We start from the raw sequence: 15,717 nt of genomic DNA, 5'->3' as shown, positions 1-15,717 counted from the left end.
TTTACCCTGAGTGCTAATGACATGCACAGCTCCAAACAAGCTGCTGGTGCACAAAGCCCCCCAGCCTGCCGGCACCGTTTGATCCTGCATATAAAGGCTCCAAGTGTCCTCCAGGACCCGTTTTACAATGGTGTGACTCTGCTTCCCCCGTGCTGGTTGCTCCTGATTTACCAGAGCACAATGGGAACGTAGCTGTGGTCTAAAGGAGCGGCTGCGAGGGCGCGCCGCGCTCGCGCAGAGAATGGCAGCCTTTCTTCAGCTGTCTGGAGGGAGCTGCTTCTCTGCTAAGCTCTCTGCAGCCATTTGGGAAGCCCCTCCAGGCAGCTTACCATAACTTTTCCGCTCTATAGGGCCATTCCTCTGGGTGAAATGCCTCTGAAGTGCCCACGGCTTCGGGAAGCAATTGTGTTAAGCCTGACCCTTCCTCTGATCTTGTCTCTCCTCTGGCAGGTGTCCACGTCCTGAGCTGCAGGAACAATCCCCTGATTATCCCCGTCATCCATGACCTCAGTCACCCTTTTTATCACACCCAGGCTGTCCTCATTAGCTTCAGCTCCCAGTTTGTGGCCATCTCCGGGGTGGCCCTGCGTTCCTTCCACAACTTCGACCCCATCACCATCAGCAGCTGCCAGCAAGGACAGACCTACAGCCCTGCGGAGCAGAGGTGAGCGTGTCAGCCCTGCTTCCCTCTGCCTCACACCCACCACCCCCAGCGTGGGCCAGGGCTGGGGAGGAGGCAGGAGGGGCACAGCAGCTGAACCCTGCTGACCCCTTTGTGTCACGGGTAAAAAACCGGCAGTGTTCTCATTGATCAGGATGGATGGGACATTTAACCCGCATGGGATGCTGTTAGTGAATTATTTCCTCTTCCTTTCTCCTCCCTCCTTTATGCCAAGCCTGGAACTGGGGCCAGTTCACTCTGCACACATTCCCCAGCCTGGTGTTGTGTTGGCCACTCACACAGCAGTTCAATCTGAACCCCCTTGTGCTGCCCCAGTGCCAGGGGACCTCCCAGGGAAGGGACCACGAGGACACAGAGTGACGCCTGTGCCCTGGAGGGGCCGGATCCTGCCCGGCGCTCAGCCCTGGCCATCAGCATCTGCTGTGCTTTTATGGCTGGGTGAGGCCCTCAGCACCTCTCTGGATCCGGCCCCCATTCTGAAAAGCTCTGTGGGACCCCCCAGGATGAAAGGTTTATGGCTACCGTTTTATTCTTGTTGTTATTACAGACACATCAATAGATCACCACCAACCCCTCTCAGTCTCTGCTTTACAGCATCCCACAGAGATTGTGACCTTTCATGGCCTCTGGTGCAGCAGCTTCATGGATCCTTTCAGCGAGGCATTGAAAAGAAGAGGAGAGAATTTAGCAAAACCCCTGAAAGAATATTTTTTTTTTCTCTTCCTTTGTGAATTCAAAGTTGTGAGCAGTTGTCATACCATAGCGGCAGCAATAGTAAAACAAGTTGCATATCCCAGCAAACCTCTGCTCAGCCTCCTAAGCAAGCTGTCAGGTTTTTTGATAATGTTCTGGCTTGTTTTTAGGACCTGCTTTTATTCCAGGAAAGGCGGGAGAGTGAAAAGGGAGTGAGAGAGAGAAGGGAAAATAAAATTAAAAAAAAAAAGGAGCATATCTATAGCTAAATCAATCCAGTCAGTGTGTTCTGACCTAGATTCAAAGCGTCTGATCGTTGTGTGCAATAGGTTGTATAAATTCAGAGGCCCAAAGACAGCAGGATCAAGTTTCAGATGAGAAGTCTGGTGGTGGAAGTGTGGCCAAATCCCAGCACTGAAGCAGGACAGAAAAAGGGCAAGAAAGCCCCACTGGAAGGAGATGGTGAGAAGCAACAGGGAGCTCAGGGGGACTGAGACACAGGGCCACATTCCACTGCCCTCTCAAGTTTTCAGTAGGAATTGAACCATTTGTTCACTTATTGAACTAGAAGTGCTGTGTGTTTAGAAAGTTATTTCCTTAATAAAAAATGCATCCCCCTTAGGCAAAGCTTCAGTGAGCCTCTGCAGCCCAGCAGCCCAACCTTTAGAAATCTTTTGAGGAAGAATCACCTGCCTTTTGCCTCTTATGTTTCTTCTTGATTTTTTGGCATCATTTTGTTTTGGGGATGCACTGAACCCTCTCAGCCCCCTGCTCTCCCAAACCCCCATCCGAGCCTCACTCTTTCAAAGTAATGTTTTAGGTTTTGCGGGTTCCAGCACTGGATTGATCACAAAGTTTCTCATGTCTGACAGGGAGCTAGAAACTCTCCAAAGCAAAGCCCTGGTCCAAAGGCAATTGAAATCAGTGGGATTATTTCCACTGATGACAGTGCTTCAGTGGAGAGTCAGTCCCCAGTTTGCCTTGTGGTGGGACCATTTGGGGTGGCCAGATCTGTTTTCTTCTGGACAAAAAGCTCCAAGCAGGTCAGGTACCCAAAATGCAGAAAAAGTTGTGCATTAAGCTGTGCAGTCAGGAAATAGGTGACACTTTTGCTGTCACCTGCTGTCTTTTTCTTTGATTATTTTACCCAATCCAAGAAGAACAAAGTTAGATTTTTAAAATTATTTCTTAACCAGCTCAGAGGCTGCACATGGGTTTTCTGCCTCCCCTTCTCACAGTCTGTCCATTAGATTCCCTTGTGGTGCCTGTTCCACACTGCCCATCTTGTCCTTCTCCCTTTCCTCACTGGTAGCATTTGCCTAATATGATTTTTAAGGTATTTATTGAATTTTTAAAGGGACTTGCCTTCCTATGTGTGATCATCAATTTTCCCCCTTTCATTTTCATTAGGTCAACATGGATATTTGTGCCTGCTTTTTGGCTTTTCTCTGTAGAAGGTATTATTTCTCTCTTTCAAGGAGAATTATTTTGCTTGGAGAGGATTTATAGCCAGATACAGATATTTCTAGGCAAAGGTGCAGATTTTAAAATTGTGAGGGAAAGGAAATATATTGTCCCTTAAAAGTTAACACAGTTTTCATTTTGAGGGTGAATGGATCCCTCCCATGGGTTAGCAACAACTTAATGACTGAAAGTAAAACATTCACTTAGTCTTCTTTCTTAAAATATGTATTATAGTTAATATTTTAGAGAAAAATGGGCTTAACTCTAAAAGTCCAATTGAACTTTATAGGTACTTGTCCTCAGTCATCATTAGTTGTTTTGAAAATCCATTCCATCCTCCTGAAGACATTTATAGTTTGAAAATTCCTCCTCTGTCCTTTCCAGTTTTATTCTTCCAGTTGTTGTTTTCTCTGCTGCCAGTGACTGCAGGCTCGTTTTTTGTTTTCAACAGAAGTTTACCTCACTGCTGGAGACGTGCTGTAAAAATGACACTCTTTATTTCCACATTTCATCCTTAGAGCAGATATAATGGCCTGGTTAGTTCTTCTCTCGTGCTTTATAGCTGGAATTATTATACTTTTACTATTTCCTGGGTAGCCTCATGCAGTGGACGGTGAAATTGGGTGTGCAGAAGCAGAGGTGTAATTTCCCACCCTGCAGTCACTCGAGCAGCAAGAAGGCCTGATGTGCTGTGGCTGCCTTTGACGGTGGTTCCTCAAAAATCAGTTTTTTTCTTTGTCACTGGGTAGGAAATATCAGCTGTGGGTCACCCATCCCTGGCAAAGCAGTTTGTGGGAAGTGCTGCTTTTCCTTGATGGCACTTCCCTGCCATGGTCACCAGACCTGTCCTTTCCACCACCCCTGCTGGTGCCACTGCTCCTCTCCTGCAAACTGCAGGCAGGAAAGCCCAATTCACCCAACCCAGCTGTCAGAGCTGTGCGTTTCAGGAGTTTCCATCTTCCTAATCCACCATTAACTCCGTGTTCATACTGCAGACAGGTCCCCCCTGGCTGCCCACAGCTCTCCAGCCTTCTTGCCTCACATTGCCACCACCTCGTGCTTTCTAATGAGTGTAGCAAAAAGATTTTCCTTTGCTTTCTCTGGTTAAACCTTGGCACAGCCTCACTGCTACGGCTTCGAAATTGCTTCTGCAGGGGAGGTTTTGGGTTTTCCTCCCTCTGTAAGTGTGCATATCTGGGTGTTTGACACTGTAGACCAAGACCCACCCCTGGCCACCACACCATCACCTGCTCTGGCCCCTGTGGAGAGGTTCCCTTGGAGCTGCACCCTTTGCTGCCCCAAACAAGCCCCAGGGATTCGTTGCCCACTCCAGCTCTTCTCTTTGTCTTGTTCTCGCCTGCTGTCAGCTTCCCCAACAAGAAATGATGAAGATAAATCTTCAGCAGCAGAACAAATGCAACCGCTCTTTACAACTCTGGTTATTTTTTTTTTTTTTCCCTTTTCATAAGGAGGAAAAAAGGGTTTCCTCGTCTCTTTTTGTTGTGAATTAATGCAGCTTTCTCTTTCCCGGTTCGGCCGCCTTTCCCCTGCCCTGCATTCTGTCATTAAGCACAATCTCTGTCAGCTTGCTGCGGGTGAAATTAATGAATTTCTCACAGAACTGTTAATCATAGAAGCTTTGGTCCGTGACATGTGTTATAATTCAATGGGTTTTTAACCTTCGCCCCGTTTTGGTAATTGGCAAACGGCATCATTTGGCTTTTATTAAAGTGGAAGGCAATGCATTTTCTTTGTTTGCCTGGACAGACTGTGGCAGGGAGACCTGTGGGGCTGCTGACGCCCAGGGACATGGTCCCACTTCCAAGCTGGCAGGGTGATGGGGCTTTGAGAGCTTTATCAGTTCAATATGGACCCCCCTGGCAGGAGCAGCTCACACCACAGGGTGCAGGCAGGCTGGAGGCAGAGCCCAACCCAAGGAGAATTTGCCCTGCCAGTGAGGGGGACATGCTGGCTCATGCCTCTCCTTTCTCTTGAGTTTACCTTGGGTTGGAGCAAGGGTTTTCTGTAAACCTCTGGGTTTTGCTTCATTTTGACCCTTTCAGTTTGAAATAGGGTTTTGCTGGGATTGCTGTCAGAGGCAAACCCAGCAGTACTGAGGAGACATCACTGAAAGGACCATAAGTGATACCATTCGTGTTGTCACTCTCATGAATCAGGTTTGAAGGCAAACACCTTTTTCAGAAAGGGCTTGATCCTTCTTCCAGTCAGCACAGGTTCACCAGTCCCCATCCAACCCCATGGATTTGGGCAGATATTCAAGATTTTGTGTTAATACAAGGAGGCAATGTGCTTTAGCTGAAGACTGAAGAAGACAAAGTCATTGCCACCTTTTCAATTTTGTTGGGGTTTTTTTTGGGCTTTTTTTTTTTTCTGCAACAAGAAATATGGCCAGCAGCCTCTGCATATATGTAGAGAGAGAGAATCTGCTCTTGCCTTTAGAGTAACCTCTAGAGAGGAGAACACAAACCCACTGTAAGGATAAATATGTTAGAAAAACCCTCAGGATGCTACATGTGTGTGAGTTGTGTGGATGGTGGCATAGGACAAAACCAAATTGCACTTCAGATCTGCAGCCCAGGCTGGTCCAGAATGTGGAAAGGGGAGTTTTTTTGCTCTGTCCAAGAGATAATGTTGTAACCCTTCTCCTAAAAATTGCCCACCATGAGCTTTTAGGCTCACCTGAGCTTAGATACGTGTCAGAACCATCACGAAGGAAACAAATAATTAAGGCACCATGTTAAGATGAGTTCTTGGAAAAGTGCTTGACCTCGGGGTTAGGAAAAGAAAGTTTGGCTGCTGCAAGCTTTTCAAAAGAGGAAGTCCTGGATTGTTTTTATGTGAGGAAGGAAGCTCCACTTAATTGTTATAATTTTCTATAAACATGTTAAAATACAAATGTTTCGAGGATTGTGTCACTAAAGCTGCAATTTAGCAAAGCCCTGAGCTATTTGCTTACATCCCCCTGTAGTCAAATCTATCAGTGGGACTTAACTGTGCTTTTGAAGTTAAGCACATATTTAAGTGCCTTGCTGAACTGGGGCCAGTATTGGCACAGAGAAATACAGATTTAGAGCCTAATGAGCTCGTTTAGATTTGGGATGGGCAGAATGGATTTGAGTCAAGTAAGAACTGGCTCAGAACTTCAGCCTACATGTGGAAGCTAACTCAGTCCAGGGCTTTTTGCATGATTGAAACAGCCTTCCTTGATCTGTTTTGAACATGCAATGGAATGTGTGCAAGAAATCCTCTGCTCCTTGCAGTCACCTCAGTGTGAAGCTGTTGTTTTAGGAAACTGTACACTGCCAGGGCAAGAAGAGGACCAAGTGAATCCTGAATGGGACCTAGTAAAATAAACACTTGTCAGGGAATGTCCCAGGCACCAACACTCATTCAAGTAAATCCTCAGCATGGTCCTTGGGTCCTTTGTGTAGCTTTGCTCTAAACTACTTTGTACTTTGGTAAGGATTTTTGGGAGTTAGGATAGACCAGGGATGATTTGAAATTGGCAGTCTTCTTGAAGTCACATGATTTTGACTGCAAGAAAATGGGATAAACTGTCCTATATCAGGAGTCAACATGAGTTAAAGCTGAAGCAATTTCATTCTCAGATGCCATTATATTGTTTCTTTCCTGAGGAATGCACATTTTCTGGAACATGTGATGATTGACCACCGCTAAATGGCAGTACCCATGCAAGAGCTTCTGTAATCCACAAATGGATGTGATGGATTCTTTGTTTAAACTTCCTACTTGGAGATATTAATTTCTCCTTCCTAATTCTGCATTTGCAGAGCTCAATTCAGGATCATGACTTCAAAATTCATTGGGATTTATGGCTGACAGTAGCTGATACCAAATTGGAACCAGTAGCTAGAGAACCAGAAATATTTAAATTAGAAACATTTGGTGGCAGTAGTTGTTTTTTTACAAAAAGTGAATGGTTGTATTGTTTGTCACTGAAGTCATTCATATAGAGTTACAGACAGAGAGAGCTGCCCAGATGATCTGCTAACCAAGGCATAATCTGGAGCCTGGAGGGGGTGGCTAAAAATGTTCCCTGGCCATTTCAGAAGACCACAAGGGGACTTGTAAACAGAAAGAAGAACATCACAATAAGTGTTTCTTAATGCCTTTGTCTGTGGTGTTTCAGTTCTGTAGGACTTCTAAGCCCAGGCTTGCTCATCTGGTGTCCCGATCTGAACTCCAGAAACCAGATTATTTTTCTCCTTTACATTGATGGAAATGAAAAGCGATGCCACTGGCTGCGGTGACGTTGCTTCAGATTTCCCTCTGTGCAAATTACAAGGGTTTTCTTGGGCTCATCCTTCCCTCTGAAGCCATTCAAGTCTGAATTCAGTGCTCCACTAATTCACATAAGTATTAGATTAAATAAGTCTGCTTTTTTTTTTTATTATTTTTCCAAATTTGAAGAAGGCTTTCAGATTCTGGGGCAGTTTTGCAATGGGCAGTCGAGGTTTGCAGTATGTGCTTCTGAGAGTGGCTTGGCAATAGTGCTCTTTTTTTTCTCCCCCAGTGAGTCAACTTCCTCAGCACTGCAGCCCTGGCACAGGAGACACTCGTGCTGCTGCCTCACCATCTGAGAAATGGCAGGGAGCAAAGTGAGAGTTGGCTCTCATGGGCCAGTCTAACTGGGATGTGTAGCAGGGAGGGTTCCACAAAGCATCATCCCATCATTTACACTCTTACTCAACATCCAGCATCAGATGTTATCACTGATGTCAGCTGAGGACTTACTCAAACAGCAGGACCATGAGGTTGGTAGGGTTAGGAAGAGGTTGGTAAGGTCCTGCTCTGCTTGAGAACCTGCAGGGTGTGAGGCTGGTGGTGTGTAAGGAGTGTGTAAAGCCTGTGGTTCACACCCCTGGGTGATCTGGGTTGGGCATTTGCCAGGCAATAGCACCTGGCTGTTCTCCTCACCTTGTTTCTCAGGTGATGGCCACCTGGGATGTGCTGCTCACTTGTCCTGCTGCCGCTCCATCCACAGCCTTGTTGATCCTTACAGAGTGAAATCCACGGCAGTTTAAATCTGTACCTCAGGGTGTGAGATGCAGTGACTGGAAAATGTGTGAAGTCCTTGGTTAGTGGGTGGGGATCCTGCTGAAAGCAGGATCACCCTGGATAGGCCAGCTCTGGCAGAGGATCATCCATCCTGCAGAAGTGATGAGCATCACAGCTGCGCTGATAGCCAGGGGTCTGTTACATACAAGGGTATGGAGTTGACCAACACAGAGGTGGAATTCTCCTTCCTCAGCTCTGTCAGCAGCAATGCTTTGTGCACCATGAGGAAATAAAATATTTCTGAATGTAGAAATTGTTTATAGCTCATCACACTCCAGGGAAGGGCCAACACTGAACAAGCAACCTTAAATTACAAGCAGTGGGCACTTCCCATATAGCACTAGTCGGGGACAGAGCAATGAGTTGTGCAGGTACATAAATAGTGTCATTTAATCTGATCTAGAGCTCAGTAGAGACATGTGCAGATGTGCTTCTCTATCAGTAACATGGGGATAACAATACCAGCCCAGGTGTCTCGCAGGGGTGTCACAAAAATTAATTAGATAATGTCTGCACAGTGCTTTGAACACAGCAAAACACCACGTACATGCTAAGTCAGGATTTACTAAGCTGAACAGGGCTTAGTGGCTGTTAACCCTTTTTTCTAATAAACAGGAATAACTGCTTGTAATCTATTTCAAAATATGTATATTGATACATTGCTTTCCCTTCTTTCTATAATTTTCTCTTTCAGGTTTCTTCCCTAAACAAGGAGGTGGTGAAATAAGTTAACGTTTTCCCTCCCCAGAACTAATTTAACTGTATTAAAATTAAATTAATTTTTCGTTTAATTAGAGAAATATCACCTTGTAGGGGTTCTTATCCCAGAAATTTTGTCTCTATTCCAGAAACACTTTGCACATAGAATCATGGAATGGTTGTGTTGAAGGGACTTTTAAAGGTCATCTGCAGTAAACAGAGACATCTTTAGATCTGACTGCTCAGAGCCCTGACCAACCTGGCCATGAATTTTTCCAGAGATGGAGCATCTCTGGGCAACCTGTGTCAGTGTTTTACCAGCCTCATTGCAAAAATATTTCTTCCCTCTCTCTAGGCTAAATCTCCCCTCATGCTTTAAGATCTTCAACATTTTCATTGATGTTTTGTTGAGGGACTACCCCATACTCCCATTTGAAGTTGTGCTAGAATGACTCAGGTCATCAGAGATGGGAAAGATTTTGTGTCAATCAGACATCTCTGTGTATATAAAAATTAAACAAAAATCTCTTTTTGCAAGTTGTGCTAAATGTTACAATAATTACCTAGAGGGAGAACAGACAGTTTCCATGGGGGAAAGATTTTATGGATGGCAGGAGAGCAACTGGAGAGATCTGAAATGACAGCATGCTGCTGAGCTTGATAAGAGCTTATCAACACAGCTACACAGTTGATGTTTGGTGTTCCTCGTGAAGTGGAATAAAATGAATGTGATGATTTCAATCGAGCTTCTCCAAGATAAGAGTGTCTATCACAGAAACCCCCCACATGTGCCCACTTATCACTGCCAATATCAGCACTCATGGATTCAGCAGATTTAAAATTGGCTGGGGCATGAGGACTGCTCTTGGAGGGAGTGTTTTTACAGGAGAGAGGGATGGATGGATGGATGGATGGATGGATGGATGGATGGATGGATGGATGGATGGATGGATGGATGGATGGATGGACGGACGGACAGACGGACGGATGGATGGATGGATGGAGAAATGGACATTAATACAGAAGTAGGGAGGTCGTAGTGCAGTGGAATATTGCAGAACAGAAGATACTTCTGCAGAATTGGCAGGCTCTTCCCTTTTGCTACAAACCCTTTAATTCGCTGTCTTTGTCACTGCTGTGCCCACTGCCTCTGTCCATCAGGACACACACCAAGAGGCTGTGGAGCCCTTTCCTGAGCTGGGCTCAGAACTCTCTGACCAAAATCTGTCAGCCAGTCACTGCTCACGTGGAATGGATTGAAACAACAAAATAACAACACCACCACTCCTTGTCTCCCTCCCAGCTGTGTCCACTACTCCTGTGAAGCCACCGACTGCCAGCGGCTGGAGATCGAGAACGCGCTGCTGAACTGCACCGGTGGCAGCGGCTGGGACAGCGGCGCCCAGTGCAACGTCAGCTGCAGGCCTGGCTACATCCTGCACATCCACAGGGATGATGATCTCGTCAAGAGCCAGGTTTGTCCCGCCGGGGCATTTATTTTATGATGCACAAGACCAGGATGAGCAAACAGCTGTGGAGAAATTGAGGAATAACTCAGAGTAGACGCTAAAATCTCAGTCCAGCCTTGGGAGAAGGTCTTGTCCAAATGGTTGTCGTCAGAACAGGAGCCCTTTGACTCAGTAGGAAGAGTTTCTGGCAATGAGTGAAGCTCAGATGTTCCCCAATTTAGAAATTTTCACAAAATGTTTGTGTTCAGTCCTTGTTTGATCTCACTGGCTCTACTCAGCCATTTGGTTTGGTTGAGTAGAGGGAGTAGAAGGGTTGGTGTTTTGGGAGTAGGGTACTGGTGTTTTTGCACAACCAATTTCTGGGTAAAATACCTAATTTTTAGTCCTCAGCTTGAGGCTAACAACCTATTAACTCCTTTGCAGTGTTTCAGTCCATCTGCTCCCAACCACACCCTGACATGTACAGCATGGAGGGCACAGAAGAAACACCCAAACCTTTTTGCTTCCAGACAAATCACCAAAAACCTCCCTCAGCAGGGCAGGAAATGCTCCCCATCCTCAATAATCCATTCCTATAAAAGCAGTACATCTTCATGCAGTGAGGGAGATATTGAGGAAAACTAGCAATTTGTTTAAACATCAAAAAAAAAAAAAGCAAATGCTTTGTGCTGAGGGAGGTGGATAAGGTGCATGTGCAGCATGGCCCTGGGAGCAGGATGCTGGGGACAGGGGGATGCAGGGCTGACACCCCACTTTGTGCCTTCATCTCTAACATTGCTACATCCTCTGAGTGAGACATCGTGGGGGGTTTCCCCCATCAGCACCTTCTCTCCCTGGTTGTGGGGGCAGCACTCACATCTGGGGCAGCCTCACATCTGGGCCAGGGGCTGGGGCAGCCACACTCAGCAGCCTGTCTGTACTTGTGAAATACTGTGTTCTTCATAAGCTCACAGAGAGGGGAGACAGAGTGGAGGGGAATGAGTCAACCCTTTCAACTCAATTACAAAACAAATACAGGACCCCACGAGCTTGGGGCCTCTTCCATCCTAATTGGCATCAGCACCAGAACCCCAGCTCCAGCTGAGCATTTTTACAGAACAGAAAACCAGTTCTCAACATGAGCCTGAGTGGCTGGACCAGGAAATTGTTGGAAGGGATCTGTACATGGGGTACATGAAGCACACAGGGATCACAAACCAAATAAAACAGCCTGAGCGTGCTTCACCAGCCCTGTGTTATTGAAATGTAAGCATTACCTATTGGGGAGGCTCAGCCAGCTGGGCATGGTTTTGCTGGGAGAAGTTTGGTTTCAGAGCCTTGATCAGACTCATATGACAGGAGCAGAGGATTTTAGCACCCCTCACTAATGTGATTCACTGTCTATTACAACACGCTTCCTCTCACCCTGCTCTGCTATTGCACTTCGTTGTCTTTTCCACCAAAAAAACCCCCTGAGGCCAGTGGCTTTGTTTTGCTCAGTGCTGTGCATTCACTGTTCAAATCAGGGAAGGAGTGGAGCATCTTAAAGATACCCATGACCAGCGAAGCACATTAAACACGTGCTTTTAACGTTTTGTCAGTGTGCTTCAGAGATCCTCTGGAAAGGAACAGACAGATTCTTTCACTATCATCTTGTTTTATTTCTTGGTGTCGGGTGCTTCAAAACAGAACTTGTGGAACATGTAGGCAAGAAATGAATTATCTGAGGAAGTCCAGAATCCATGGTCTGGATTTCTCATATCAAAAGGCATTGTGCTTCTTCCCTATTTGCTTCCCAGCTTCAGTTCCTCTTCCAGTCACAAGCATTTGGGGGTAAGAAAGGGCACATGGGTGGTTGTCAATGGCCAGAGGGACTGCCTGTCATGGCTTGCACGAAGCTGTTCCTTGTTTCATTTTTGTCATTTAATCGGTTATTTCACTTGTTTGACTAATTGGAGGGTATAGAGACACACTTTTTCTCATTTAACTGTCAGTGTGTGGGGCTGCCTGAGGAAGAGGAGGAAGGAAGCAGCTTTGCACATGTTGATGTTTCACACTCTTGGGTAGGAAGGAGGCTGGGCTGAAGTGCCATGTCTCAAAGAGCAGACTGACCATCAGTGGCCCACGACCATGGCATGCTGGTGAAGGTGATCCACAGACCAGTGGAAACACCTTTGTTTGGCATCTAAACCATATTTGTCTTCCTTTTTCATTGAAAGACAGAAAAAAAGGGCAAAGATAGCGACAAAAAGTGACATTTTCAAAAGCACCTCGGTGATGTAGGGGCACAAGTCACATTTCAAATCAATCTTTTACATCTAAAGGGTTTTTGAAAAATCTTAACAGTTTCTGCACTTTCTAGACTCTGTGTCTTCTGAAGCCACCATTTTAATCAGTTTTAGGGCAAAACATTCATTCATTCCTTCTCTGAGAAGCTCCCATTCCCAAATTCTGTTAAAACCCTGTAAAATCACCAAACCCTAAAATTCGTCAGCACTCTATGCAGCAGAAACTCTTTGCTGCTTGAAAAGAAAAAGAAAGCTGAGCTGTTTACAGACGCTTGGGCTCTCCCTCATCCTCATTTAGGGACTTCAACAACAACAACAAAGGGGTTTGCATAGTGATGGAGCAAAATCCTTCATGTATCTTTCTCACAAAGAAGATCTTGGGGATGTTTTCATTCTCCCTCCCTGATTTCTTCCCACCCCCTCCCTTGACAACTCCATCGCTCTTTCTAGTCTTCTTCCTCTTTTCCCCCTTTGTCTTTCAGTGCTTCCCTCCCCCTTGTCCTTCACTGAAAGCCCTGCTCATTCAGTGACTTGTTGTCATCTCTCCTTGAAGCTACCACCACTGCTGCTCTGGTCAAGAGGTGTTATTTAAAACCCAGCAGCTCCCTAATGTTGTGCAAAGGCATCATCAATCATGCCAGGAAAAGAAAGCACGGCTCATGTGGGTTCAATTAGAGGCACAGTAGTGGGCAGAAGTGGAAGAATACTTAGAGGGGAGGGCACAGCTGTTCATTTTTAAGGAGAGGAAACTTCACACGTGAAGCATCGCTTGAAGAAGGGGCTGGCTGGGATCTTGGGCAGCAGGAAGGAGACATGGATTCTCCCAGGCTGTTAAAAGTCCCGAGAAACAAATCTTTCTGGCACCAGATTTGTTTAAGTTTGCATCCTCTTCACTGCATCTTTGGAGGCCCCTTTTGTCTCCCCCCTCTTTCCTCCTTGCCCACCCTCCCTCCTTGCTCAAGCCTCTTTTGGAAGGCAGGACATGAAGGGAAGCAGTTGCTGTGATGCCAGTCAAAGCAGCACAAAGTGCCCAAAGTGACAGCTAATAAACCAGATGAGAAAGCCAAGTGCTTCGTGTGGGCTGCTGTGAGCTGGGTGACCTTGTCAGATCAGACAGGCGAAACAGGCACGTGCCTGCTCAGCTCCGGGTGGGAGAGCTGCACAGGCAAGCGCCACTAAGACACCAGAGCCAAAGGGCTGAGTCTATCAGAAATACCTCCAGGGTGTGGCATGGAGCTGGGCAGGGACAGGATCCTGCTCAGCAGCCAGGGGTGCTGTCCCTGGGCGCTGCAGGGATCCCACCCTCAGGTGTGATGCTGAAAGTCAAAAGCTGGTGGGTGCCATCAGCAATAATTTCTGTGGTAGGCTTGTCCTCTGTGCTTCCAATCAGAGCCACTGGTCTTTGTCTCCATTGCAGGGAATGCTCTCTGCTGTGTCCTGCTGCAGAATTGCATGTGCTTCAAGTGATGACATGATAGACATGCTCTAAAATGTGCCATTATTATGTCTGACCTTGAAAATCTCAGCTTCCATCATGCCAGACATGGAACAAATTACTGGGAAAAGCTGAGTGGCCAGGGTCTTACCTCCAAGGGCACAGCTTCTCTGCTGGGGAATGGCCTTCCCAGTGTGCCAGGAGAGGAAAATCCATGGGGGTCTGAGGGGACTCTCACAGATTAGGTTAGGGGCTTTGTGGGGAAAGTACCACAGGGCAAAACCCAGAGATGAAAACGTGTAGGCACTAATTATTAACATTTTGATATCAAGGTCTAGAACAGGGGCACAGACAAAGGACAGTGAGAGTGGGGCTGTGGAGAGGGATCCTTCCCAAAGAGAGGGGATCCCAGGTCTGTGGCACATCCAGCAGTCTCTGCTGCTCTCTGCTAACAAAGGCCACAGGCTGCAGCTGAAATACTTTCACACGTGGTAGCTTGGGCAAGACAATCCTTTTGTAAGGTGTGACTGTCATGCACAGATATTGCTTCTGTTTGAATTTTTGTGTTATATTCTGGTTTCTGTTTCTTTGGTGCTCCACAGAGGTATATCTGATGTGCAACCCTGTCGTTAGAGAAACTTCCTCGTGCACCACACTGTGTTTCAGCAGTTCTAGTAGGAGCACTAATTTATTCCTAAACTAGATCACAGCAACACCAATAACTTAATTCCTGGAGCTGAATCTCTTCTTGATACAGCTTCTCTCTGCTCATTATGGATCCAGTATCCAACATGAAACTATGCAAGACCTTTGTCTTTTCCATAATATTTGGATAGCCCCTGACATCATTAGCTTGAGTTTATTGACATCAATAGCTTGGGTTTATGTTTTAAGTTCCAGCAGCCACGTTGCTGCTGTGTTATTTGATAATAGCATCTGTTAAAGGGAAATGGATGGATGGCTTTGCTGGATGCTGGAGCAGCTGGAATGCTGATGGTTTGCAAGATGTGGGAATATTCTGTATTATCCCTTCTCCTGTGGCCATCACCCTGCAACACCCTGGAATCTTCAGGACATCAACTGCCTACAGTTTATCTACACTTTTTAATGGTACAGATATTCTGATAAGCAACAAAGGAGAATTAACAGCCACTGGGGAGTGAAATTATTGAGAATGTGAAAACACAGTATCACTTCACCTGATGGCTGTGAGTATCCCAGAATGTGCTACTCGGAGTTTGTAGAAAAGACATTTTTTTCCATCAGCAGTGCTCCCTGTTTAAATAAACTCCACGGTCTAGAAAAGGGGTTTTGTGCCCACTTGGGAAGTGTCCAGTTTCCCAGCTCAGGGACTGCTTTTTCCATTCTGAATGCAACCATATATCAAAGGGAGACAGGTCTGAACTTCTGTTGAAACCATTAGGGTGTTTTTGCAAAAAGGGAATCCAGGTCCCTTTGATGTGTGCTAGAAAAATTCCCTTTCCTTTTATAAACCCAGATCAATGGCCGGCGGTGCAAATCTCCTGTGAGCATACCAGCCCTGAATAAAATATTCCCTGGAGGCAGAGGAGTGCTGCTGTATGGCTTGGTCAGATTCCTCGCCAGCATCTTCCCTCTTCTCATGTTTGGGTTTCTCACATTTCTTAACCTCTGTCCCTCTCTTTATTCTGGTGTGAAGGGAAGAGTTAGATTCTTCTAGCTTTTAATAATTTTCCATTTTTAATTAGAAAGTGGATATGTTGTTTACTCAGTTCTCTCTGCCGACATCTGTTTGTCCTTCAGTCACTCAGTAAATTCATCTTAGCTTTAGATGGGTGGCTTCTTTACTTTCCCCCTATTTTTCTTCTTTGCCCCTAGCACTGCAGGATTCCAGTGTGCTGCGCAGTTTGGGTTATTCTTCAGATCCAC

At 46.0% G+C, this 15,717-nt stretch overlaps 1 protein-coding gene across 1 annotated transcript in view; it reads left to right on the top strand.

Moving 5' to 3' along the window:
• Positions 1-15,717, top strand: part of PAPPA (pappalysin 1) — a 178,809-nt gene that overhangs the window by 126,382 nt on the left and 36,710 nt on the right. The window contains exons 13-14 of the mRNA XM_030961226.1: positions 451-664; positions 9,942-10,113. Of these exons, the coding sequence (XP_030817086.1) occupies positions 451-664; positions 9,942-10,113 (386 nt within the window). The remainder of the gene's footprint in view (positions 1-450; positions 665-9,941; positions 10,114-15,717) is intronic.

The sequence above is a fragment of the Camarhynchus parvulus genome, chromosome 17 (assembly GCF_901933205.1).
Source record: "Camarhynchus parvulus chromosome 17, STF_HiC, whole genome shotgun sequence".
Taxonomy (NCBI): Eukaryota; Metazoa; Chordata; class Aves; order Passeriformes; family Thraupidae; genus Camarhynchus; species Camarhynchus parvulus.
The sequence above is the reverse complement of the archived record's forward strand: the minus strand, read 5'-3'. Positions and strand labels throughout refer to the sequence as shown.